General features: G+C 35.5%; 1 protein-coding gene across 6 annotated transcripts in view; it reads right to left on the bottom strand.

Annotated features, from left to right (window-relative positions):
• LOC150101041 (uncharacterized) overlaps positions 1-25,691 on the bottom strand; it is a 242,556-nt gene that overhangs the window by 143,248 nt on the left and 73,617 nt on the right. For all 6 annotated transcript variants that reach the window (XM_090401679.1, XM_090401681.1, XM_090401678.1 and 3 more), the window contains exon 4: positions 22,553-22,629. In XM_090401679.1, the coding sequence (XP_090257805.1) occupies positions 22,553-22,629 (77 nt within the window). The remainder of the gene's footprint in view (positions 1-22,552; positions 22,630-25,691) is intronic.

Genomic DNA, 25,691 nt, shown 5'->3' with positions numbered 1-25,691 from the left:
TAGTAATTACATCTGAGGATTTGGCTGTAACAAATATGACCACATTGCCACCAATCGGTGAGAGTGATCATAGGGTCTTGATTTGGGAGGCGGCTAAAGGTGTAGAATTTTCAATTAAGACAGGGTACATGTGGAATTATCGGGCTGGTAAGTATGACAAGCTTAGGAGTTTGATTGGCTCAGTGCCTTGGCATGTACAACTGCAAGGACTAGAAGTTGATAATGCATGGGAGGTAGTTAAGAAGTGCTTACATGAAGTAATGGTTGACTGTATACCTAGAGTCCGAATAATAAATCAAGTAGGGGTTAAATGGATGAATAACACCATTAAGCTTGAGCTGCAAAAAAAGAAACAACTATGGAGGGAATTTAAGGAGAAAGGTGACCGGCAGGCACATGAACGGTATAAAGCACAGGCCAGAAGGTTAACGAGTGTGGTAAGAAAAGCAAAAAAGGATTACGAAAGAACATTGGCCATGCAGGCTAAAGAGAATCCTAAACAGTTTTTTAGATATGTAGCAAGTAAAAGGAAAAATGTACGTGGCAGAATGATTTTAAAGAATGCCGATGGTAGGGAGGTAACTGAATCAGTTGAGATAGTTGAGTTACTGAGTGAGCACTTTGCAAGAATATATCATCCAGGTGGTGACATTGCAGAAACGAATAAACCAGTAGATTATACGGGAATTGTGGTGAATGAAGAGGAGGTGAGTAGTCTATTGCATAACCTCAATGTCAATACATCTGTGGGATTGGATGGTATGCCAGCTCGTGTAGTACAAGAAGCAGCTAAAGAATTGTCAGTACCCTTGAGTACTCTTGAATTTGAGTCTCGGGTCTGGGTTAGTCCTGAGCGGGTGGAAGGAGGGGAAAATAGTTCCACTGCATAAAGGTGGTTCCAAGACTGCTGTTGTAAATTACCGACCGATTAGCATATCAGGAATCATTGTCAAGGTCTTAGAGAAATTAGTCAAGAATACAGGATTGGATAGATGAAAATGGGCTATTGTATGGGGGACAACATGGTTTTGTGAAGGGTAGATCATGCCTCAGTAACTTCCTCACGTTTTATAACACAGTGATGGCTGAACTGGATAGGGGTAATGGGTTTACAGTGATACTACTGGACCTTGCCAAGGCCTTTGACAGGATACCACATGGAACCCTAATCAGTAAACTGGAGCAGATGGGGATAGATATAGGGTTGGTAAGATGGATAGGAGGGTGGTTGAAGGAGAGATACCAGAGAGTGGTTTATTCGGGAGTGGAGTCAAAAAGACGTCTTGTGACTAGTGGAGTGCCGCAGGGCTCTGTTCTTGGACCACTGCTTTTCAATTTGTTCATCAATGATATTGGAAAGGATCTGAGAGGAAGTGTTCACTTGTTTGCTGATGATGCAAAGTTGGGTAGAGCAATTGTGAGTGCACAGGATGTCAAAATTTTACAGGATGATTTGGATAGTTTGGAGGACTGGGCTAGGAAAAATGGATGTCAGTTTAATGTGGCAAAGTGTAAGGTTATGCACTTTGGGGTGAAAAGAATAGCAGCAGTATATCGCATTGGTGGAACCGTACTCCAGGAGATTGATGAGGCCAGGGATCTGGGAGTGCTGGTGGATAGGGAGTTGAAGTTTAGGGGGCACATTGCAAAAGTGACTAAAACAGCTCACCAAATCACTTGGCTTATGAAAAATACTTTAACATGCAGAGACAAACAAGTTGTTGTTCCTCTGTATCGAGCCTTGATAAGACCCCATCTGGACTTCTGTGCCCAGTTATGGGCACCAGGGTTTCTTCGTGATGGGGAGGAAGTAGAGAGGGTTCAGAGACGAGTGACCAAGATGATAGCAGGACTGTGGAATGAACCTTATGAGAATAGGTTGAGGATTTGTGGGTTGCAGAAATTGGACGATAGGCGAAGGAGGGGTGATATGATTGAGACATTCAAATTATTGAAGGGTTTTTATAAGATTGATCCAGAAGATATTTTTGAAAATATGACTGGTGGTGGGAGGATTAGGGGCCATGCATGGAAGCTGGGCAAGAGCGTGGTTGACAAGGGTGTTAGAGCTAGGTTTTTTACTTGGAGAGTGGTGAATGAGTGGAATAAGCTTCCAGAGTCTGTTGTGGGTGCTACGACCGTGAATGAGTTCAAGGCAAGATATGATAGATACTGTGTGAATGTTGAATAGTTGTTCCAGACATGATGTTAGGGCCTCCCTCGATGAGTCTGTTGACTCCTTGGAGTTTCCCGGAACAACAATAATAATAATAATTATCAAATCTGGTTTCCTTATGCTTACTTCTGTAGGAAAGTGAGGTTCTACCATGGTCTCCCAATCTTTATTTCTTAAATGGTTAAAAGAGACTTTTAGGTGAGCCATGTAACACTGCTTGTAACACTCTTGATAGTAGTCTGTCCTGAGTTTTTGCTTCAGGTAGGTGTTTTGCAGAAAGTGGAGATCACTTTGCTCTAGAAGCAGCATATTGGCCAGGTCTGGGAATTCTTGTTCTACTGAGTGTAATGGTAGTCGGCTGCAAGCACTGGCATTCTGATGCTTTTCCTCAGTCTATAAACTAAGGTATAATAATAGGTGTCTAGTATTAATGCCCAATGTAGCATCTGTGATGAGACAGTGTCAGTGATCAGTTTTCTGTTTTGTGGCAGCCCTAATAAGGGCTGATGATTTGTCATTATGGTTACATATCTTCCAAAAAGTGTAACGATAGAATGTTCTTATGTCAAACATAATGGCCAATGCCTCTTTGTCAATTTGTGCATAATTCCACTCATTTGGGTGCAGCATTATAGAGCTGAAATGCTACTGAAACTTCTGATCCATCAGGCATTCTGTGTAAGAATACCAATCTTAATTCATATGATCCAATGATCAATTGTAAGCTGGGATTATAATGAAGTACCCAATCCAATACCAGTAACTTAATTATCATGTTGAATGCTTTCTGTTGTTCTTTACCCCACATCCAACCAATGTTTCTTTAATAACTTGTATAGGAGCTTTTTTTTTCAAGAAGGATTTACTAGGCCCAATGCTTCTATAGTTCATTCTAGTTCTATTAAAGAAGGAGATGCCGTTTCCTTAATAGTTTGTAATTTGTCTTTGGTTGAGTGGGCTCCATGCTCAATGTCTAAATCCAGGTTACTTAATTAATTGAATAGTAAATTCACAATTAGTGCTGTTGATGTATGGTCCAACATCGAGTAGTCGTCTGTTCAGGACTTGTCCTACCCTTTGTATAAGCTTTTCTTCTGCAAAACAGTTTAATTATTATAGTGATCATAGGCTAATGCAAGAGGATAAAAATAAACATCAAGAGGAAGAGATTGAAATTGTTAATGAAAAAACCCACACCAGAAGAGTGATGGTGAACCTATGACATGCATGTCAACGGTTACCTGCCATGACGTTTTGAGTGTTCACCAACACCCAACAACAATAAATAATCAGTTTGGTAAAGCATTTAACCAATTTAGAAGTTTAGAACAGACAATTAAAATAATTAATTATCTGGATGTAGTAGTATGGAATTAATTGATTTCTAATGGCTACAAATTGAAGGATTAGAGTTGCAGTTAGCAGAGTTCCAGGCCAGCATCAGGATTAAAGGGTTTCCAGATCCCCCAAGTTGAGACCTCGGGTCTCAACTTGGGGATCTGAAAAGAAATCACCTGCAGAATGAAGAGTGCCATGACAAATAAAAAATTTTGAATGCTTGGAACTGAATACCAGAAACTTTCAGCACCCATAAAAATGCAGCAATAGCTTTACTCACAATTTTCCCCGTCTACATATTCTTGCAAGACCTTATTCTCTGCATTAAACAACATTAAAACAGACAAAAGAAGCAACTGACAGAGTGCTGTTTGCTTGGGCTTGAAGTGCACAAAATACCTACCTTCAATTTCAGACTTATCCATTAAGACTCAGCAACAATAAAGTCATTAATTGATGTGAATCAAATCAAATGCAATGTGTTCCATATTTTTTTTTCCAGTTCAATTCAAAATTACTATTAAAAGTAGGGTAATTTATTGCACTATTTTAAGCTCAATTATCAATGTGCATATAGTTTTCACTATTGTAAACACTGATTTTTCATTATTATTATTTTACATGAGTCCGAGTTTGTTTTAGTAGTATTTCATTTTTGTAATTATTTGATATTTTAATACATAATGCATAACACCACACATCACTGAAATGGTTATTATTATTTTTTTTTAAATAAATGAATATGCAAGGAATTGTTTCTCTTTTGTTGGGGGGGGGGGGACACACAAGAAGAGTCAAGGAAGACATTTTCCGAATTTCTGACATGATTTGTTGATTTCATTGAAACAAAAAAATATAAAACTGCTGAGAATATTTCAACTATGATTTTGCAAAAATTAGAAAACGATGAAATTCATCATCATCATTATCAAATTCCTGCGATGTACCCTCAAGGGGGTGTACAGGATATGATAGTACTACATGAAAAAATTACATCATTACTAACTTCCTATCTACAATTTTCCTCCAAATCAGTCTGTTACTTGTTAAGACTCCAACATTATCAGATCTTATATTTCTATCGTCTAAGGCACTTTGTACCATATCAATCCACCTATATCTTGGTCTTCCTCTGGGTCGTTTTGCTGCCAACCTGGCAGAGAACACTAGTTTTGCTAATCTTTTCTCTCCCATTCTATTTAAGTGACCATACCACCTGAGATTAGCTCTGCTAACGCATTCCTGGATGCTGATAATGTCAAGTTCTTTCCTAATATCCTCGTTTTTAATATGATACTGCCACTGATGCCATCTGTTCATGCCTCTAATCTTTCTCAGGACTCTCATATCTGCGGTCTCTAGTCTTTGGTCAAGTGTTTTACTTCTGACCAGCTCTCAGATCAATAAGTTAAAACTGGTTTGAACACTGTCTTGTATACAGCTAATTTATCGTTTCGACTAATTTCTCTCTTATTCCATATGAATTTATTCAATTGACTTCCCACCATACCAGCTTTGCTGATTCTGTTGTCTATTTCTATATTGAATTTACCATCTTCACTAAAAATCATGCCTAAGTAGCTGAAATGTTATACTTGTTCCACAGGTTCTCCATTCACAACACAGTTGACATGTTCAATGATTCTGCATATTTTCATTGTCTTTGTCTTTTTATTGCTGACCATAACATATCTATTACAACAGTTATTCAATTTAGTCAGAGAATCTTGCAGACTTGTAGCGGATTTATTTAGAAGTATAATATCATCTGCATAAAGCAAAGAGCTGACATTAACATCTCCAATTTTGATATAATGTTTAATACCACTTTCCTTCATAATGTGATCCATATAGATAATGAATAACAGAGGGGATAATGTACATCCTTGTCTCACACCAGATTTAACATTAAACCATCTTCCTGTACTTCCTTCAATTCTAACTGCTGACTTACAACTCAAATAAAGACTAAGTATTGCTTGATATAATGCCCCATTGACACCATATAACTGTAGCATATTGAATAGCTTCTCTCTTGGCACCTTGTCATATGCCTTTTCCAAATCGACAAAACTTAAATACATATCTTTGTTATATTCCTATGCTTTCTCGACTATTTGTCGTAAAGTGAAGATCTGATCCTGACAGCCTCTATTTGGCCTGAATCCAGCTTGTTCTTCACCCAGCTTTTCTTCCACAATTCTTCTCAATCGTTTCTCAAGTATACTTGCATAGATCTTGCCAGGAACACTTAGTAGGGAAATACCTCTGTAATTCTCACATTCATTTTTATTTCCCTTTTTATATATGGGTACTATGAGAGCTCTACTCCAATCATCGGGAATTCGTCCCTCTGTCCAGGCTTTCTGAACTATGCAGTGCAGCTACTGTAAAACTCTTATACCACCATACTTCAGCATTTCTGGTCGAATATCATCTACTCTTGCTGCCTTTCCACATTTCAAACCTTTGATAGCTTTTTCTACTTCAAGTATGGATATGTATTCCTGACTGCATGCCTGGTCAGTGTGTTTTACCACTGTGCTGTCATCACTGCTTGTTTCATTTAGCAGTTATTTAAAGAAATTACTCCATACTTCAAGGATATCTTTTACTTTCGTTTTCATGTCACCTTTATCATCTCTAACTCCTTTTACAGCACTCTTTCCTCCATTCCTAAGCTTCTTCAACAACCTCCAGAATATTTTACCACCTTGATATTTATTTTCTATATTCTTGCCAAAGTCCTCCCATGACTTTTGTTTAGCTAGTTTTACACAGTGTTTAGCATTCTTGCATTTGTCTCTATATTCTCTAACAGCACAAGCTGACTTATTTGCCAGGAACTTTTGATGTGCTTTCTTCTTTTCCTTCACTGCCTCTTTAACTTCCTGCGTCCACCATGGAGTTCTAATTTTTCTATCCTTGCAGACAACTTCACCACATGCCTCTCTAGCTGAGTCAATCAGGGCTTTCTTCAAGGCTTGCCACTCAATCTCCAAGGTTTGATTCCTGTTCTCAAACGTCTTTCATTTTTTCTTCAATAATCTTTGTGTATTTTAGTCTACAGTTTACATCTGAGAGCTGCTCAACTTTTATTCGCTTTAAAACTTTCTTACACGTTATTCTTTTCAATATGAAATTCAATTTTATCCTGCTCAAGACTAAATAGTGATCACTTCCAATTTCAAATCCTCTGTACACTCTGGTGTCCTGCACCAGGGAGAAAACATCACTATCAACAATAACATAGTCAATGAGACTTTTCTTATTCCTTGCCTCTTCTCTCCATGTGAATTTGTGCACATTTTTATGTTGGAACATGGTGTTAGTAATAACCAGTCCATGTCCTGAGCAGAAATCCAACAGATATTTGCCATTATTATTAGCTTTGCTCTTTTCTCCAAATTTTCCCAAAATATTTTTGTATGTCTCATAATCATTTCCTACTCTGCTATTTAGATCCCCAACAAGGACCAACTTTTCCTTTTTCATTGTGTAAGTTGCTTTTTCTAAGGCATCAAAAAATTCTTCCACTTCTACCTTAGTAGAACCTTCTGTGGGACCATAGGCACAAATACGTCTCATTGTCCAGTTCCCCATTCTCATATTTGCCCAGATTACTCTACTTGAGACTGCCTGCCATTCAAGAAGATTAGCCTCATATTTTGTGTTGAATACTATGGCTACTCCTTCTTTTCCTTGATTGTCATTGCCTGAATATGAAATTGATATTCAAAATTGTAGAGGACAAGCATATGTTAATGCTGCTGTGATGGCTAGTCAACATACTGGCATTCAGAAATGCACCTTCACTGGTCTATACAGAAATACTTTATCTGTAGCAATGGACTAATAACTCACATAAAGTCTTGTATATTATAAGCAACTTAGTTTCTCCCTCCTCATATCTATTATACCTTGATGCAGAGGCGTAGCTAAGGGGATGCATAGGGGACGGTCCGCCCCAGGCGGCACTTTGAACCTTTTTGAACTTTCGCAGTTAATTCTAAAATACAGTCTCGAGAACTCATTTCCAAATATTGTAATACTACTGCGAATTTTCCTCACAATTGCTGTAAGTGTTGCTAGTTGTGAGAGGAGTTTTTCTAAATAAAATTTATGAAGAATTACCTACATTACTATAAAATAGACTTCGCCAAAGATCGACAATTTTGCTAATAGAAAAGCAAGAAAAATAACATTTTAGAATGTTGGAATTAAAGTTTTACTTCAAAAATAAACATAGCGTTTTAATTTATTTCCCTTATGTTGTTCTGACTTTTTGTAGTATTTTTGGTGTGTATTGAGAGGGGCGGCAAACTCAGGGACCGCCCCAGGTGGCAAAAGCTCTAGCTCCACCACTACCTTGATGACAATGGAACTTGATAATACTGCATAATATATACCAAGGAAAATAGTCTGATAGCTTTAACTCATATGTTTTCCAATTTATCATATTACCGAGAATTATACACTTAATGTCGCTTGGAAAACATTTTTTTGGTGAATTATTATAAGATAATTCTAATCTTCCATACCAGCAGAGTCCAGTTAGGAATTTTCTGAATTTTTGATATGCTGAACCTAAAAGGTTTGCCATCACTGCACTAGAAGGTGAACATATAATAAATCATAAAGAAAAATCTGAAGAAATAATGAAAGGAAAGTGTATGAATAAATCATGCTTCTCTGATAGAATGGAGGAAATAGTTCAACAATAATAAAAGTTACTAAAAGTTTAAGAAAATCATTACCAGCAAATAGAACTTCTAGAGTTCTTATTTTATGGATACTTACTTTATGAACATTTTGCAAAGACAATATAGAAGTTATGGAAATGCAAATGTAAAAATGACATCAGAAAATATAATGTAAGAACAATTCAGACCGTAACAGAAAACAATCTCTGAAAATCGTCAAACAAGAGTTACATGGAAGGAAGAAATGGATTCCAAAATTGAAAAATAAGCAAGGAATGGTATAATACAATACAGAAGAAATACTAAAAATATGTAATGAATTTATAGGGACACAGGGATAATTAAAATATATAAATAAATCTATATATTTTAATTATCCAAACAAAACAAATTAAAATTGAATAAGTAAAAATTATTGAAATAAAATAGATACTAAAAAAAAAAATAAAATAAAATAACGGCAGAATGTTCATTCCATGAACGTTCTGCCACTATTTAAATTTGTAGCTGCAGAATAACGAGTAATAAAAGAGGGCTGAAGTGAACAACAATATGGTTTTATTGCTTTCACCTTCCCTTGCTGTTTTGTCATATTTGAAGTGAACATGTGTTATCCACATGACCACAATTCAACCAATTGCTTGTTGTTCATTGATTTTTATTGTTGAAGGTTTTCCTCCTTCAACCAAGGCTCAATATATCTTCAGAAGTGCTACGTAATACTTTGACAAAGTGTGTTGTGAGTTAACCCCAGTATTTATATATTTTTTGGAAATCACGTGACGGAAAGATAAAAGCAAGCTGACAATTGAGTTGAAATGCTAACTCTTTTCAACTGAATTCAATAATATGTGAAACTGCCATAACAACATTCACTATATATATTTCTTAGTTTTACATGTTTACGAATTTTAACATGTTCAGTTCTGCTTTGTGGTGAGTGAACTCACACACAATAGTTTTTAGTTAGATACTTTGTTTGCCATACAACATATGGTTTTGCTTGAGTTTATACAGCATAGTTTCTGTATGAGGGGGATATGTGATTCATTAATTAGTGTCATTTTTATCCCAGTTGTCTCTAATTGCACTATTTGGTGAGAAATATATTACACAGACTGCTGGTACCTTATTCACTGACATAATAAAAGTACTTGTTTTCCTTGCCTCTGCAATATAGTGGCTATTGGGGAAGGCATGTTGTTTACCTCGGGAGCAAGTTACTATCATCCCGCTCTGAACATGTTTCAGTTTTTTTCATTTGCGAGGTATATGCGAAACTTTTTCTATGTTTTTCCCGGGGCCTTTTGAATGGGCAAACCACCCGGCTGGTTTTATTGACCGCCTGGTTAATTAATGTTGTGAATTGACATGGCTAAATAATGAGCAAGAATGTAAAAATAATTTAAGACCTTTTTTTAATGAATAGTGATGAGAAATTGAACCGGAGAGTCTTGATACTCGTGAGACCAGCTCAATTTCTTGCATTGCAAGCCAATCTCGAGAGCTTCAGATATTCACTTTGATGCACACCAATCCGTTCTCGGAAGAAGACAAAAATCGAGATCTCGAATACAACAGTATCAGTTGCAAAGAAGATCTTTTACGAAAGCGACATAATTTTGATGTTTGAAGGAAATAAACTGTGAAAATTGAGCAAATTCGAATCAAAAGCAAAAATCGATGTTAAAAATAGTCCTCAAGACTCAAGACTGACGTCATCAAGAAGAGTCCTCAAGACTACCAATTCCCCATTAGTAGTAATTATTACTTATAAATAGTAAAATTGCAACATAACGTGCGTTACGTGTCTCGGATATTACTGTCAGTGCACAATTCAGTGATTCGTTCCGATTAATTTAATAACAATGATATTTTGTATTTATTAAATTACCCCATAATGATTAAAAAGTCAAGTCAGAAAACCACTCTCTTAAGGATTTTAAGAAAGATGAAACCGATAAGCATAGTAGTGAAGACACCAAACCAACTGCAGAATCGTTGATTTCTGCAGTCTCTTTCGAATGCAATATGCTTCTAAACACCACTTATCGGGTATTAACAGTGAGTGCTTTAAAAAATTCCACTGGTGAGTGGTGAAAGATAATGGAATTATGTGTCCCACATGTATGAATACGACCCACAAACAAGGAAATGACTTGGGTAACTATGCCATGCACAAGACTTTGAAAAAAAAGCTTGGTTGACCATGAACAAAGCAATTTGCACACTGATTTTTGTTCAGATATAATTGAAAAACGTACAATAAAAGAAACTGGAATAGGACTAATTGAAAAATCAATTTCAATTTTGAATAATTTGCAGAGAGATGCTTTTCTGAGAGCTTTAAGATGTATGTATTGGTTAGCGAAAAATGAGTTACCACATACTACATTATCTGAAAAATTGCTTGAGCATTGCAAGGCTATGGGCTGTTCCTACTTAGATCATCTTAATGTTGGTAAAAATACACATTATACTTCAGAAAGAATAATGAAAGAGTCGATTAATATTTTAGCATCAGAAATTAGATCTGAAATACTGAAAAATATACATTCTGCAGATTATTTCAGTGTTTTATGTGATGAAACTACAGACATCTCAGTTTTAAAACAGCTGATTGTGTACATTAAATATGTTTATCAACTTAGAAAAGAGGTCAGGGTTAGTTTTTGTATCAACTTGCAATATCATTGATGGCAAAGCCGAGAATATAACTAACAAATTAATTGAAACCCTTGACAGTCTAGGCTAAAAAACTTGTAATCTGGTGGGCCTAGGATCTGATGGAGCAGCTGTCATGATTGGAAAGCAAAAGGGAGTTGCAAAACAGCTCATAAAACAGATGGAGTCATAGTCAACTGTCATTGTGTAAACCACTGATTGGCTCTTGCTAGTGCCCAAGCAGCTGCTGAAATGCCTCATTTAGTCAGGTTTAATGATATCTTAAGGCAATTGTTTTTTTTCTTACAAAATTCCTCAGTCAGGATTGCTGGTTTAACCCAAATCCAAAATATACAACAGTCCTCAGATTAAACTTAAAATGGCTACTGACACTAGATGGCTGTCTCGTGATTCTGCAATATAGTCTCTAAGAGAATTCATAGTGAGTGTTATAGCTGCATTGGAAAAAGAGGCCATCGAACAAAATGATAACACAGCTGAAGGTTTAAGTAAATATATCAGAACATAGCTTTCATAGCTTCACTAATGATGCTTTCAGATATGTTACCACATCTGAAAGCACCATCAAGTCCTGCAGTTTTAAACTATGAAAGTACTAAACTAGAATGGGCAGTTGCATCAAAAATGATTAATGGACAGTCATACAAAAATCGAGATCTAAGACAAATACTGTTGAAATTAGCAACAACATCTGAGCTCAGAGAATCTTTCCGAAATTTAGCAAAACTAGCTGGTGTTGGACTGGCCATACCTGTGAGCACAGCTGAATGTGAAAGGGGTTTCTCTGCATTAAAAAGGATAAAAATCTGTATGAAGAATCGCATCAGTCAGAACACTCTAAATAATCTCATGCTGATTTCACTGGAGGGACCAGATCCAACAGATATTAATTACAAAAAAGCTGCTGATAACTGGGCTACTAAAAAGAAGAGAAGAAGTAATGTATAGAATTTTAAGCTGTGAACATTACAAGGTTTTTCATTACTTAATGAGACAATAAGAAAAGTCCTAGTTTTGTTTGTTATAATTACTATATAAAATATTTTCCTTGTTAGAAGTATCTAATGAAATTACTATTTTAATTTGTTATGAAAAAGACTCTTTGTTAACTCATTCAAAATTTTTGTACGCCCAGCTAATCCTTCATTACACCTGGCTGGTAAAAATTTCTGGGGAGAACACAGCTCTTTAATTTCTTTTTTCAAAAAGTAAAATCAGGGGTGCGAGTTATATTCAAGTAAGTACGGTATTTCAATTATGGATAAGTACATTGGTACCTTCTTTAAACAGAAAACTAGCTCGGATGACAGTGATAAGACAAAACGAGTTTGTAATGACAGTTTGTGTGTAGTTTCTAAAGAGAAAGAGGTCTGTAACGAATCCACAGAAACTCAGAATTCCCAACAGTTGCAATGCGATAATATTAATATGCTGAATGAAAGGAAAGATTTGCTGACTTGCTGGACACATTTTTCTGTTTTGTGACTTTTCTCCCTTTACGGTAATTATGCCTACATTATTGTGTTATTATTCAACAGTTATTTACAGTTTTGTGTATATAAAGTCAATATCAACAGTAGCCTGATTACGAACACGTGATGAAAGGGACAGAGAGGTTTGGAGCTTCCCTGAATAGTATTCAAAAGGTAAATACAATTGGTTATTTTGTATAGGGCCCCGAAACTTATTAGTTTAGAATTTAACCACTGGAAAAGGGTTTGCATCCACCTCAAAACTCTGAAATAGAATTTGGAAACATATTTTCCGAATAACTTTTATAAGAAATTTCTGTGGGTTCTCGATCCATTTCAGGCTTATAGTCATGAGAACGACCTTTCGTTATCGAAAAAAGAACAGCTAATTGAGCTTTCAAGTGACAGTGGGCTTAAAATGTAATTCCGCGATCGTGGTTTATCTCGATTCTGGATCTAGCCGTCAGTGAGAAGTGAATTTCCCGAATTATCTGAAGAATCATCGAAAATCGTCATGCAGTTTTCTACAACCTATCTTTGCGATAATTCCAGGAGGGTGGTTGATGGAGAGATATCAGAGAGTAGTTTATTCAGTAGTCCAAAAGATAGCCTGTGACTAGTGGCGTGCCGCAGAGTTCTGTTCTTGGACCACTACTATTTAATTTGTTCATTAATGATATAGGAAAGGATCTGAGAGGAACTGTTCATTTGTTTGCTGATGATGCAAAGTTGGGTAGAGCAATAGTGAATGCACATGACATCAAAATTTTGCAGGATGATTTGGATAGATTGGAGGACTGGGCTAAGGAAAATGGATGTCGATTTAATGTGGCGAAATGTAAGGTTATGCATTTTGGGGTGAAAAGATTAGTAGCAGTATACCACATTGGTGGAACTGTACTCCAGGAGATTGATGAGGCCAGGGATTGGGGAGTGTTGGTGGATAGGGAGTTGAAATATTAGGGGCACATTGCAAAAAGTGGCTAAATCAGCTCTTCAACCCCGCCACCCCTCCATAACAGGGACTACTCTAAATTTATCACCATTCCTTATATTCGGGGAACTTCTGAAAAGCTAACAAAATTCCTAAAAAAATATGACTTGACAACTTGTTATAAACCATATAACAAATTAGCATCTCTTATCTGCTCCCCCAAGGACCAGCCACTTCCCCTACACCTACCTGGAGTATACCAGGTCCTTTGTAGTTGCAAACTGTCTTACTACAATGAAACAGGAAGGACAGCTAATATCAGGATATCTGAACATAAGGATTATATCTGTTTCCACCAATACAGCCACTCAGGACTTGCTGACCATGCTTTGTACACCTACCATAAAATACACTGGAAGAAAGCTACCTTACTACACTGCAGCAAGTATAATGAGAGATTATTCCTGGAATCAGCCTCAGCTCTAAAAAACTCCTCAAACCTCAACAAATTTGGATGCATGAGACTGCCCCAAATATGGGAAGCTTGCATTCTTAGAACATTAGGCCCAACAGCCAAGACTACTACCCAATTAAGTCCACTAGGTGGCACTTTTTAAGACTTTAGGACCGACTTCAGCCATATTTGTTCAATGTTAATGCCTGCATGCACATATCATTAATTTTATGTTCCCTGAAGATGGTAATGTAACATTACCGAAATATAGGAAGTACTAATTAAAGTTTTTTAATTAATATAACAGTATACATTGTCATTCCCTAAAAACTGACTGCTATGTATCACCAATATATAAGTTTATCTACAAGAATTATTAACTAAGTAATAGAAAAAGCAAATGAATACTCCTGCATATTTGGTGTTCATGGATTTTGAAAAAGCTATTGATTTGCTATATCATTCGGAAATAATAAACAGCTTAAAACAACAAGCCATCCCAACAAAGTATACCGACTATTAAAAACTGTATATGAAAACTCAACATCAAGGAAAGGAATTTGGTATTGGGAGAGGAGTAAGGCAAGGAGATCCTATATCATCACACAAATTTTTCTGCTACATTAAAAGAAGTCTTTAATAACATCACATGGGAAAAGTATGGAATTAGCATTAATGGAAAAAATTTCTATCACTTATGTTTTGAAGATGACATTGTTCTTTTAGCAAAAAATGAAGAAGCTCAGTAATTGCTAAAGGATCTTGATAGAGAAAGGAAAAAAGGTTTAAAGATTAATTAAAATCAAATTGATGACAAATCAGATTGTTGACATGAGAGAGAACTAAAAAACAGGAAGACAGGTTGCATGTAGTCCAAAGAGCTTTGGAGAGAAGAATGCAACACATGACAAAAAAGGGACAGAATAAGAAATGCTAGAATTAAAGAGATGAATGAAGTAGATATCGCTAAGTGTTGAAAAGCAGGTAAGTGAAGATGGGCTGGCCATATTAGTAGACTGACAGACTAAAGGTAGACAAAATTAAGCACCGAGTGGATATCAAGAGAAGAAAAAAGAAGGAAAGGTCATCAAAGAACAAGATGGAGGGATGATCCATAAGATTTGACATGAAATGGTGGATATTGACTAAAAACAGACAAAACTAGAAAGTTAAAGGGAGATGTATAACCTGCAGTGGATGAAAAGAGGCAAGAGTAAGAAAAAAGATAGTCCTTTAATAGTATAACATCAAAATGCCTGCCAATGCTTATTCTACTGGCACCTGTAGATATGCCTTGTTTAGGTCTATCTTTGAAAACCAACACCAACCTGATGCTTCATTGATTGTAGGAAGTGGATAGATGTCAGATTTAATCACAGTGTTTACTGTACATTTGTATTCTCCCCTCACTCCACTCTTATCTTTTTGTTCTTCTTAAGTACTGAAACTACTGGTATCACCCATTTGGAATGTAAAACAAGTCCAAATATTCCTTCAAAGGCTAAAAGCTATTGTACCTCACAAACCACTAGTTGCTCCTATAGCTGTAAATTATCCAGAATTATCTGATTCATTGCACAGAAAACATTTCCTTCCTATCAGGCTCAGATACTTCCCATTTAAGACAAGTAGGAGTAGTTTTCCTAGGGGGGGAAACCTCACCCCTACCAAGTGCATCCCTCAAGTGGCAGATGAGGGAAGCCCAAGCTGGCAATTCCGAATAATGAATAAGGACCCATGGACCAAAGGCACACTTCACAATCATGGTCAGGAGAGGTGCTGTAGACCATTGTAAAGATGCCAGCAAGTAGAAGAAGAAAAAGACCCCCCCCCCAGTCCTGCATGGCTCTTTGCAATCCAACCAAAGTGGGTAAGGAATCTGCAAAAACAGGGGGTGCTAATAATCTCGCAGAGGAAGGTAGATCACCACCTGGAAATTCAACTCTATTTGTTGATTCTTTCAACACTTGAACTCTCTCTCTCTTCTGACTCCCATATTGGTTTCCTGTTTTGAGAACTGCAAAATGTAAAGTTTGATGTCCTTCTATTTGTGCAACCCAAAGAAGATCTGAATTAACAGCAAAAACAGTGGAACCAAATTTTCCTGGGAGCTTCAGATAACACTACAAGGGCTGGAGGAATTGGCTTCATCAATAATGAAAAGCTAACTAAACATATTATTTCTTGCACAACCCATTCTGCACAACTAGGAACACTAAAATTAAAAATAAGAGAATCAGTAACAATAAAAATAAATAGTAGTCTATTAACTTACTTCAACAGCTGACAAAGAAGAAATACAAAACTTCTATGAACACCTTCAAGAAACATTATAGAAAAAAACAACATACACTATAGTGTGCAGGATTTCGATGCAAAGATTAGCACAGGATCTATTGAAGAAAAATAGATTGGACTGTGGGGGAAAGGGGAAAGAAATGAACGAAGCAAACTCCCAAAAGAATTTGTTCAAACAGAAAGGGTTTACATTATGAATAGTTTTTTTTTTTAAAAAGAGAACTGGAAAAAGATGGACTTGGCAATCCCCAAATGGAGAGATAAGAAATGAAACTGATTTCATTTTATGTCTCTCCATTCTAACAAATTGCAAAGGCAGGATGTGACTATTGAAAAAAAATGGGCTCTTATATCTATATTTTGGTTGGTAATTTTTTTTTTTTTTTTTTTTTTAATAAAAATTCTAATTATTGTTGATTTTATTTTGTTGAATCTATCCAAGCAGCTCTTTTTCTCCTTGCTATTTCATTTGATATGTCATTATTCGTTTTTATGGACTGTCCGAGGTAGATGTAATCTTCAACTTTTCCGATGGTGGGATTCTAGAGTGAGTGTATAATCTTTACAGTATTCGTTTTTCAACCATCTTGATTTCATTCTAACAAATTGCAAAAGAATAGTCAAAAATCTTTAAGTCATTGGAAAAACCTACTGTGATATTCATTCAGACCACCGTCCAATAAGAGCACCCTCAAAATACATTAAAAAAATGAAGAATGCATACGAACACAGTCCAACCATAAAAAACGCTCAAAACATATAAACTCAGAAGAATTTAGAAAAAATGTGGGGAAAAAACTATTTGAAATTAAAAAATGACATCGATGAAGATTTAACAAACTTTAATAATGATTTATTAAACTGCAAAGAAAGAGCCTCCTATGAACTTACTCCCTAAGACCAGGGAACGCCTATCAGCAAGAACAATAGAACTATTGAAGAAAAGAAGAATACTGAAAGATACAGGAAAAGACCGTTTAGAATATAAAATTATCTAAACAACTGAGGCAGAATATCAAAGACAACTATAATATATATAATGACAAAATTGGAAGAAGCAGATAGGCTCAGCAGGAGCCTAAGAAAAGTAGAAAAAGAAATAAGTCTAAAGCAACACAACCTTCGTAGACAATCAAGGAAACACACACACAAACAGAGGTGAAATGGAAAAAATAATAAAATCGTTTTATGAGAACCTTGACTCACCTAAACAAGTAATCACAGCTGCAGTACCAGATGAAAATTTGGAAATACCGTCTATCCTACCTGAACAAGTATAAATGGCTATCCACCATATGAAAAATGACCAATCACCAGGAAATGACAGTGTAAAATCCGATGAATTAAAAATGTAATGAATGGAAAACATCACAGATCATAATTCTGCATAAAAAAGATAATAATGAAGACATCAGTAATTACAGATCCATCTGTCTATTATCACACACACAAAATATTTGGCAGAGTCATCCTAAACAGAATACAAACCTCCATAAACGAAAATAGTCACAAAGAACAGACAGGTTTCAAAAAAGGCTTTTTGACAATAGATCACATTCAAACTATTATTCAACTAACAGAAAGATGCAGAGAATACCAGATTCCACTTTGTCTTCTCTTTACAGATTTTAAAAAGGTATTTGACACTGTCGAACATAACACGGTATTCCAAGCTTTAATAGAACAAAGAGTAGAAATAACATATATCCAGCTCATAAAAGATATCTACAAAGAAAGCACAACAAATATCACTTGAAATTATAATAACAAAATTAACTCATGTAAAATATTATTTATTAGTAGAATTTCACCTGAGTATCAGAGGCATCTTCAGTACATGTCAAAAGGCTAATTAAACAATAACTGAAAATTCCAAAGGGCACCACCTAAGTAGCTCGTGTAAGATAACTAAAAAAAAAGGTCATTAAGTTTCCTAACTTATTTAAAAAAAAAGCATATATATAATTAAAAAGTTAGGAAAGATTAGCTGATTTAAAGAGTACTATCTCCCATAAAGGGGATAGATGTAGACCACCAGATCTGTTTAAGTTGGGAGAGTGAAGTAAAGTTTCACAGGTTTCTTTATAAAGCCGTTCCATGAGGAACCGACTTTTGTGAAGGACTCTTTGTCTTGGTGATGGCATGCTCTGCAAGTCCAGGTTCAAATTCAAGGGATATTAAGATTGGTACAGAAATGTGATTGTGGCAGGAAAGGTTTGGAGTAAGAATCAGTATGAGAAGAGGGATATATCTTGAGTGCTGAGCTGAGCATTATCAAAAGTAAGTGGAGAAGATCTAAGTTCTTTTTTGTGTGAAACAAGCAAAACTATGTTTTAGAAGCATTGACGGTTGTCCAATGCTTCTAGGCAAAGTAGGAGGTAATTTGGCTTAGTCATCAATGTAGGAGTTTTAAGAGAAGAATGAATTTTGAGAAAACTTGGAAAAGATGGAAATCTCCCTGTCTTCGATATTCTCATCACTAAATACCCTAAGATGGTGTTACTCTTGATGTATACCATAAACTTCACAAATAGGATTTTCATGCCTCATCCCATGTGGAATGGGGAAGGAAAGCTTTCACTCCTGTAAGAGTGATTTCTGTTATTTTTCCTGAGCAGGTGTTTGGATTGGGAGAACTGATAACTAATGTAGTCAGACCATCGGAAAACGTAAAAGTTACAGAAATCAACACTTCTGGCATCCCTGTAGCACCAAAGGACACGAAACTGGGAACTGTTAGGTGAAGGTTGTCCTATGGCAAAGGAGACTTGGTGTGGTCCAAGTTACCAAGAGGATAACTGACAACTACAGTATATTTGGAAGGGGAGTTTGTTAAGAAGAGATCAAGTGTGTTGGCAGACTGGAGCAGTAATCAAGTATTCTGATAGGGAAATTGGTGATCTCTGATAGGTCATTGCTAATGATAAATACCTTGGCATCCCTGCCTGTTTGGTCAATAAAACTGGAAAAGAGAAGTCAATTTAAGTTGTGGATGTTGAAGTCCTCAAAGATGACTTCACTGTTAGCTTGTTTTGACTACAGAAAATCAAGCTTCTCTGCAGTCACAATACTTAAGTTTTAATGGAAATTTGAGCAATATAGACAGCAGATAAAAGTGACAGGCTGGTTTGAAAGGTAAGGAACTTTTGGGTCAAAGCAGATCAAATGGGGAAGATTTGAGGTTTTGAAACTAGCTAATAAGTTGGCAGATGTCTAAGAGAGTACAGAGAAAAGTGTAAGAAAACTAAAGTTTGTGTAAAAGTAGGCAAAAAAAAAAGTAGCGAGAAGATTGTTGTAAAATACAGAAGAGAACTATCTCAAAAGTGCCAAAATAATCTGAAGGCCATCGAAGAACTTTCAAAATGGCAGAAAGAGTATTGTGAAAGAAATTGGATATGATAAGAATGATATAAAAACTGAACATAAAGATATCCTGGATGATAAATTAAGTGGATATTAAATCCAAATATCATTTCAAAGCCGAAATGATGTTGGATTTAATATCCACTTAATTTATATAATTTTGCATTGCTGAAATGAAGCCTTTGGTTCATTATTTTAGTAAATTCTGGATGTCTGCTGTAATTACTTTGAAAGATGATAAATGAGATTAGTAACAACAGAACAGTGGTAGAAAATATTCGAGTTGAATGCAATCAGGAGAATATTATAATTTCTGAGGCAGAAAGTCATCAGAAACCTAAAATGTGGAAAGGCAGCTGGAATAGATGATATTTTACCAGAAGTGCTCAAACAATGGAGGTATCAAAGTTTGATAGTGGCTACACTGCATAATTCAGAAAGCTTAGTCAGAAGATCAAATTCCAGAAGACTGGAATAGAACTCCCATAACATCCATCTAATAAACAAAAAATAAAACAATGTGAGAATTACAGAGAAATTTACCTAGTGAGTGTTCCAGTTAAGATTTATGCAAGTATACTTGAGAAGAGGTTAAGAAAACTGTTGAAAAGAAATTAAGAACAAACTGGGATCAAGCCAGACTGGGATTGTCAAGATCACATTTTCACTTTAAGAAGATAAATGAGAAATTGTGGGAATATAACAAGGGTCTGTGTTTAGGTTTTACAGATATGTAAAAGGCATAGTGCTTTGAACAGCTATTCAAAACACTACAGTTATATATAGTGTTTGACAGTTTGATGTGTAAAATCAGGTGCAAGACAAGGATGCACACTATCTCCACTGCTAATAACAGAATCTGTTAAGATTTGGAGAATGTTGTAATCTGCCACAGCACTACAAAATTCTCCAAGTCTTAACAAATTCAGATGCCTCACATTACCAAAAATTTGGGTGACCATCATACTGTTACATGTATTTCTTTTGTGTTTTTTCTTTTTGTTTTATCTAATGTACATGTCATGTGAGGTATCTGAATTCTTGTTTTGTAATTATCCTTAAATTGTACTTCTTTAGTTGTAATAGAAACACTACTTATACCTCTCTTTGTATGCCTACTCAGTACTTAATCTCCTTTGTGCACTGTGGCCGTCACTTAGATTGATCATGTGCGCGAATTAGATTAACAAGGGGATTGCCTTTGGCTAGAGCCAATTCCTTTATTACAAATATCTGAAGTTACCTCCTCGTTAGGTTCTGGAAAATTTATTTGTTATTGCTGCGCTATCCAGAACCCTTAGATTAGAAAAGCTTCTTAATCAAGGAGTTAACTCTCAGACAGACAGACACACAGTTAATTGTTCTATTAAAATACTTAGTTCAAATTAGCTAAAATTCCTGTCCCAACTCTAGTTTGCAGTCGTGGTCTCTGTTAAACAATTAAATTCCGCTCAGGTTCTAATTAATAAGTGGTGCATTGGATTCATTTATCAGGCAACTAGTCAGGTAAAAGGTACTAAGGTTCATTTATTAAAACTTATGCAATACTTTCATCAAATATATACTCAGCTAAGATAATCACTTTCTTAAGTTACAGGTCTTAATATAACAAACTATAACTTATATAGCAGAATCTTGTCATAAGACCCTGCTATCAAATCAATTAACTGTCCTTTTGTATTCTTTGATCTACAATTCCTTCTAGGCATTAATTCAATTAACTTCGCTTACGATTATACTATAACATACTAAAGATGATTGACATTTACAATACATTAGATTATGTTCCTGGAGCTGTAACACTTTGCTATTAGACTAAATACTAAAGTCCTGCCTCTTATATAACATGAGCTCTACTAATGAATGTTCCTGTTAACTATTATACATTAATTCTTTCTTCCACAACAAAAAAGACTAAGGTTTGTATGTTACCGGATCTTTAAGACTTCTTCAGGTCTGTCCTTCAATCTTTGATTCCCTTTATAGCTTACTTATTCTTTATCATGACAGTCATCTCATCTGGGCCTGGTTTGGGGCTCGCTATCGTGATTTACCCTCTCTGATGTGGACGAGAAACAGCTCTGCTTAATTTGGTCCACGCGGTCTAGCATGACTGTCAGCTTGTGTAGATTTCCTCTGTACGCTGACGAAATGCCCACACCTCGCTCGTTACTTGGCTTCTTATCTCCTTCAAGACATCGTTCTGTTGACCAGGTTCATCTACACGTCTCCGGGAACAACTCGAGCTGGGGCCCTCAAGAGACGGGTGCTGATTCTGAACAAGAGAGCACGAGGAAGAACTGGAATCCCAGAGAAAAAAGTAAGTCCTGAACTGGGGGAGCCAAGCCTTTTAATATTACACCTTTAGCGCCACCCTTTCTGCATCACACCTTTTCACCCGTCACCATTCTTCTCTCTTAGCGTCTTCCGGGAAGCTCGTACGCGTACCATGCTCCGTGCATAGGTGACTGCAGTAGGCTCTGCTGCTAATCTCGCTTGTGTACCTTGAACTCATAATTTTACAGGCTAAAATATATTTCACAAATTATTCTTCCCTGGTTAAACATACAAAGATAGGTAATATTCCTTTACATAGAATCATTCAATGTCAAGATACAATATCTTTAAGGCTTTACAGTAATTTACAGTTCTACCTATATACAAGTATATCCTTATTGCCGTGTTAAAGCTTGTTATATCCTGAATGAAATATTTCTTAGTGAAATCTCTTCATTCAAAATTTAACAATACTGAGACCGTAAGCAAGATTCCATCACCGCACTCAGAGAGCACCAGTTACTACTGTAGCATCCTGCCTTTCACATACGATCTCTGTTTGCCTTTCTGTTGGTTTGTAATTGTGTGTATGTGTTTATATTTCTCTTTGGTCATGAAGGTGACCACAGAGAAATATTTCACTTTGGCCTTCGTGACCAAAGTGAAATAGTGGCATAATAATATAATCAGCTAAATCAATTCAGTTAGTTAATTATTATTTATAGACGTGTTTTCTCTACTAAACATATTAATAACATATTATTAATTAATATAACTCAATTTCAAATTTGGGCATTCACAAGCTGGAAACTGCATATTTTATTCATGTGAGAAAAAAAAAATTCTACTCACCTCAGAATTTGTTTCTACTTTTATATTTATACCTTTGTCAATGTTTTGGGAACATTCTGGCTTAACATCATTAACAGCTAAAATAAAATAATACAATATATATATATATATGCTTAATCATAATGATTAGTTGCCTGTTAATGATAACTAATGTTTCATTAACAGGCAACTAATCATTATGATTGATACGAATGTATCAAAGGAACAGGAATAAGAATTGTAGACTATCTACTGAGTTGAATATCACAGAATGCTAAATACAGTTAGTCCTCAGCTTTTGACAGAATTCTGTTTCATGATTCCATCATAAGCCAAAAAGGTCATAAGTCAGAAATCACCATATGAACCATAAGGATATGTTAACAATTAAAATGCCTGAATTCTAAATGTTAGTGTGTTTTGTTATATTGGTAAACATATTTTTAACTAATCCTACTCTTTGTTTATAGCAAAATAATACAATGTACATTATAACATAAAATTACTGTATAAACTGTAATAAATAATATGAAGAACATTTTTTCACTTGGTATGCTACCAATTATATATTTGGTTTAATCCTTTATCCAAGTGTAAGCAAACAAAGTTTGCACCTGAAGTATTTTCAGGACTGGGGCAACTCATGGCAAAGGTGGTATAACTTCTAATCACCTGCCTTGGTATCCCACAATGCAAAGCACATCTCCTTGCGGACATGTATAATGCTATGCATTAAGGGAAGGGTCACTACCCAGACTGGTTTCGACCTATATTGAGGTCTCATCAGTGGGAGTCAGACCCAGAGGTGGTAATACTAAGGTGGAAGTAATGGAGAAGTCATATTTCCATATACCAGTTGCCAAAAGATGACACACCTTATTATTAAAATTCTCTGGATTAGAGATAAGTTAATAGATGTTTTTTCAATCGGCTATGCTGCCATCCTTTATCCAAGTGTAAGCAAACAAAGTTTGTGCCTGAAGTGTTTTCAGGACTGGGGCAACTAGTGGCAAAGGAGTTTTTGCACCTGAAAATACTTCAGGCACAAACTTTGTTTGCTTACGATTATGATTAAACCAAATATATACCATATATGTTGGCGTATAGGATGACTGGCATATAAGACGAGGCCTAAATTTTAGGCTATTTTTAGGTTTTAAGCTTATGTCGGTTGTATAAGACGACCTCCCCCCCCCCAATTTTTTTTTTCTTGTATTAATGCAGCATTAGGTATTGTTGTTATATCCGTTATTTTTATATCTATGCACATTCGTTATTTTTTTGCATAGCACAGATTTAGTATTTATGCGAATTACCCTAATTAAAAGTTAGCCCTAATTTTAATTAATTATTAATTTTGCATTTTTTTTTAAATTTTAGGATTATTAAAATTGTTATCGCTTAAAATCATGCAATGATTTTAAACGATACTGGTAATTGAAATGGCAAAGCAAACTAATAACTGTGCTGCTGCAAGAAATTTTGACATAAGGAGAAGATGGTAAGAGAATGGAAGAAGAAAGAAGATATTTTAAAAAAATTGCCAAAGAAAAAATGTGCGATTAGAACAGGGATCACTGATGGCCGCAGCTGGAAAATCACGTTGCAGAATGGGTACTGGAACGAAGGCAGAATGGTTATCTTGTTACAAGAAATATGATGGTCAAGATTGAATCCAGATGAAAGTATAGAATTTCAAGCTACTTCAGGATGGTGTAATCGTTTTATGAACAAACAAAATCTGGTAATACGACAATAAATGAAAATTGCTCAAAAGCTACCAGCAGATCTTTACCACAAACTTACCAGTTTCCATAAATTTATCATTCAGTTGAGACAAGAACATAATTTCTATTGTCAAATATTGGAAATATGGATGAAACTCCTATGAGCTTTGATATAATAAGCAATAAAACAGTGGAGTCTAAAGGTAGTAAGAGTGTGCTAGTTTGAAGTACAGGTCTTGAAAAAACAAGGTTTACAGTTGTGTTTTCATGTTTGGTGATGGAACAAAGTTAAACCAATGATCATCTTCAAATGTAAAACTAAACCTAAGATAAAATTTCCTTCGGGGTTTTTCTACATTTTCACGAAAAAGGATGGATGGATGAAAATGGTGTGAAATTATGGATAAATAATGTGTGGAACACGCAACCAGGCGGTATAATGAAGAAACACAGTCTATTAGTATGGGATATGTTTCGTAGTCATTTAACTGAGTCTACTAGAAAAAAATAACACAAAAATTGCTGTTATACCAGGTGGTTTAACTTCTATATTGCAACCACTAGATGTCTGCTTGAACAAACCATTTAAAGATCACACGCGAGAAGAGTGGAATAATTGGATGTTGACTGGTGAAAAATCATTTACAAACGGTGGATCCATGCATGCTGTATCACTTGATATGTTGTGCAATTTTGTGATCAAAGCATGGAATAAAGTAAAAGTAGAGACTGTAATAAAATCATTTAAAAAGTGTGATATCTCTAATCTTATGGATGGTACGGAAGATGACCTGTTGTGTGACACTGATGACGATGAAAATTAAATCCATTCACCGGACTCGAACTGGGATTCATATGACAATCATCTAAAGAACTATTTTCAACAGATGATGAAGAAAATTAACATGAAAATTGAGGTTAATAATTATTATTTGTTTTTTAATAAGACTTACATTTATTGTAATATTTTAAATAAATTTATGTAACAAAAAATTAATCTGATTTGTTTACAAACACTGCCTATTTACTTATATAATGATGTATTGTAACTACCTAGTTCATCCAAGAAATTAAGCTTCCCTTTTTATACTCACTGTATAAGACGACCCATGATTTTGAGGGGTTTTCTGTAGTATTTGAGAGTAGTCTTATATGTCGACATATATGGTAATTGGTAGTAGCCAAGTGAAAAAATTTTCATCAACTTATCTCTAATACAGAGAATTTTAATAATAAGGTGTAACACCTTTTGGCAACTGGTATATGGAAATATGACTTCTCCATTACTTCCATTTTAGTATCACCACCTCTGGGTGTGGCTCCCACTGACGAGACGTCAATAAAGGTCGAAACAAGTCTCGGTAGTGACCCTTCCCTTAATGAATAGCATTATACATGTCCACAAGGAGATGTGCTTTGCATTATGGGATACT

This window comes from Typopeltis vanoorti, chromosome 12, assembly GCF_054136105.1.
Source record: "Typopeltis vanoorti isolate ZY-2024b chromosome 12, IOZ_Tvanoo_1.0, whole genome shotgun sequence".
Lineage (NCBI taxonomy): Eukaryota > Metazoa > Arthropoda > Arachnida > Uropygi > Thelyphonidae > Typopeltis > Typopeltis vanoorti.
Note: the sequence above shows the minus strand (reverse complement) of the source record. Positions and strands in the feature narration are given on the sequence as shown.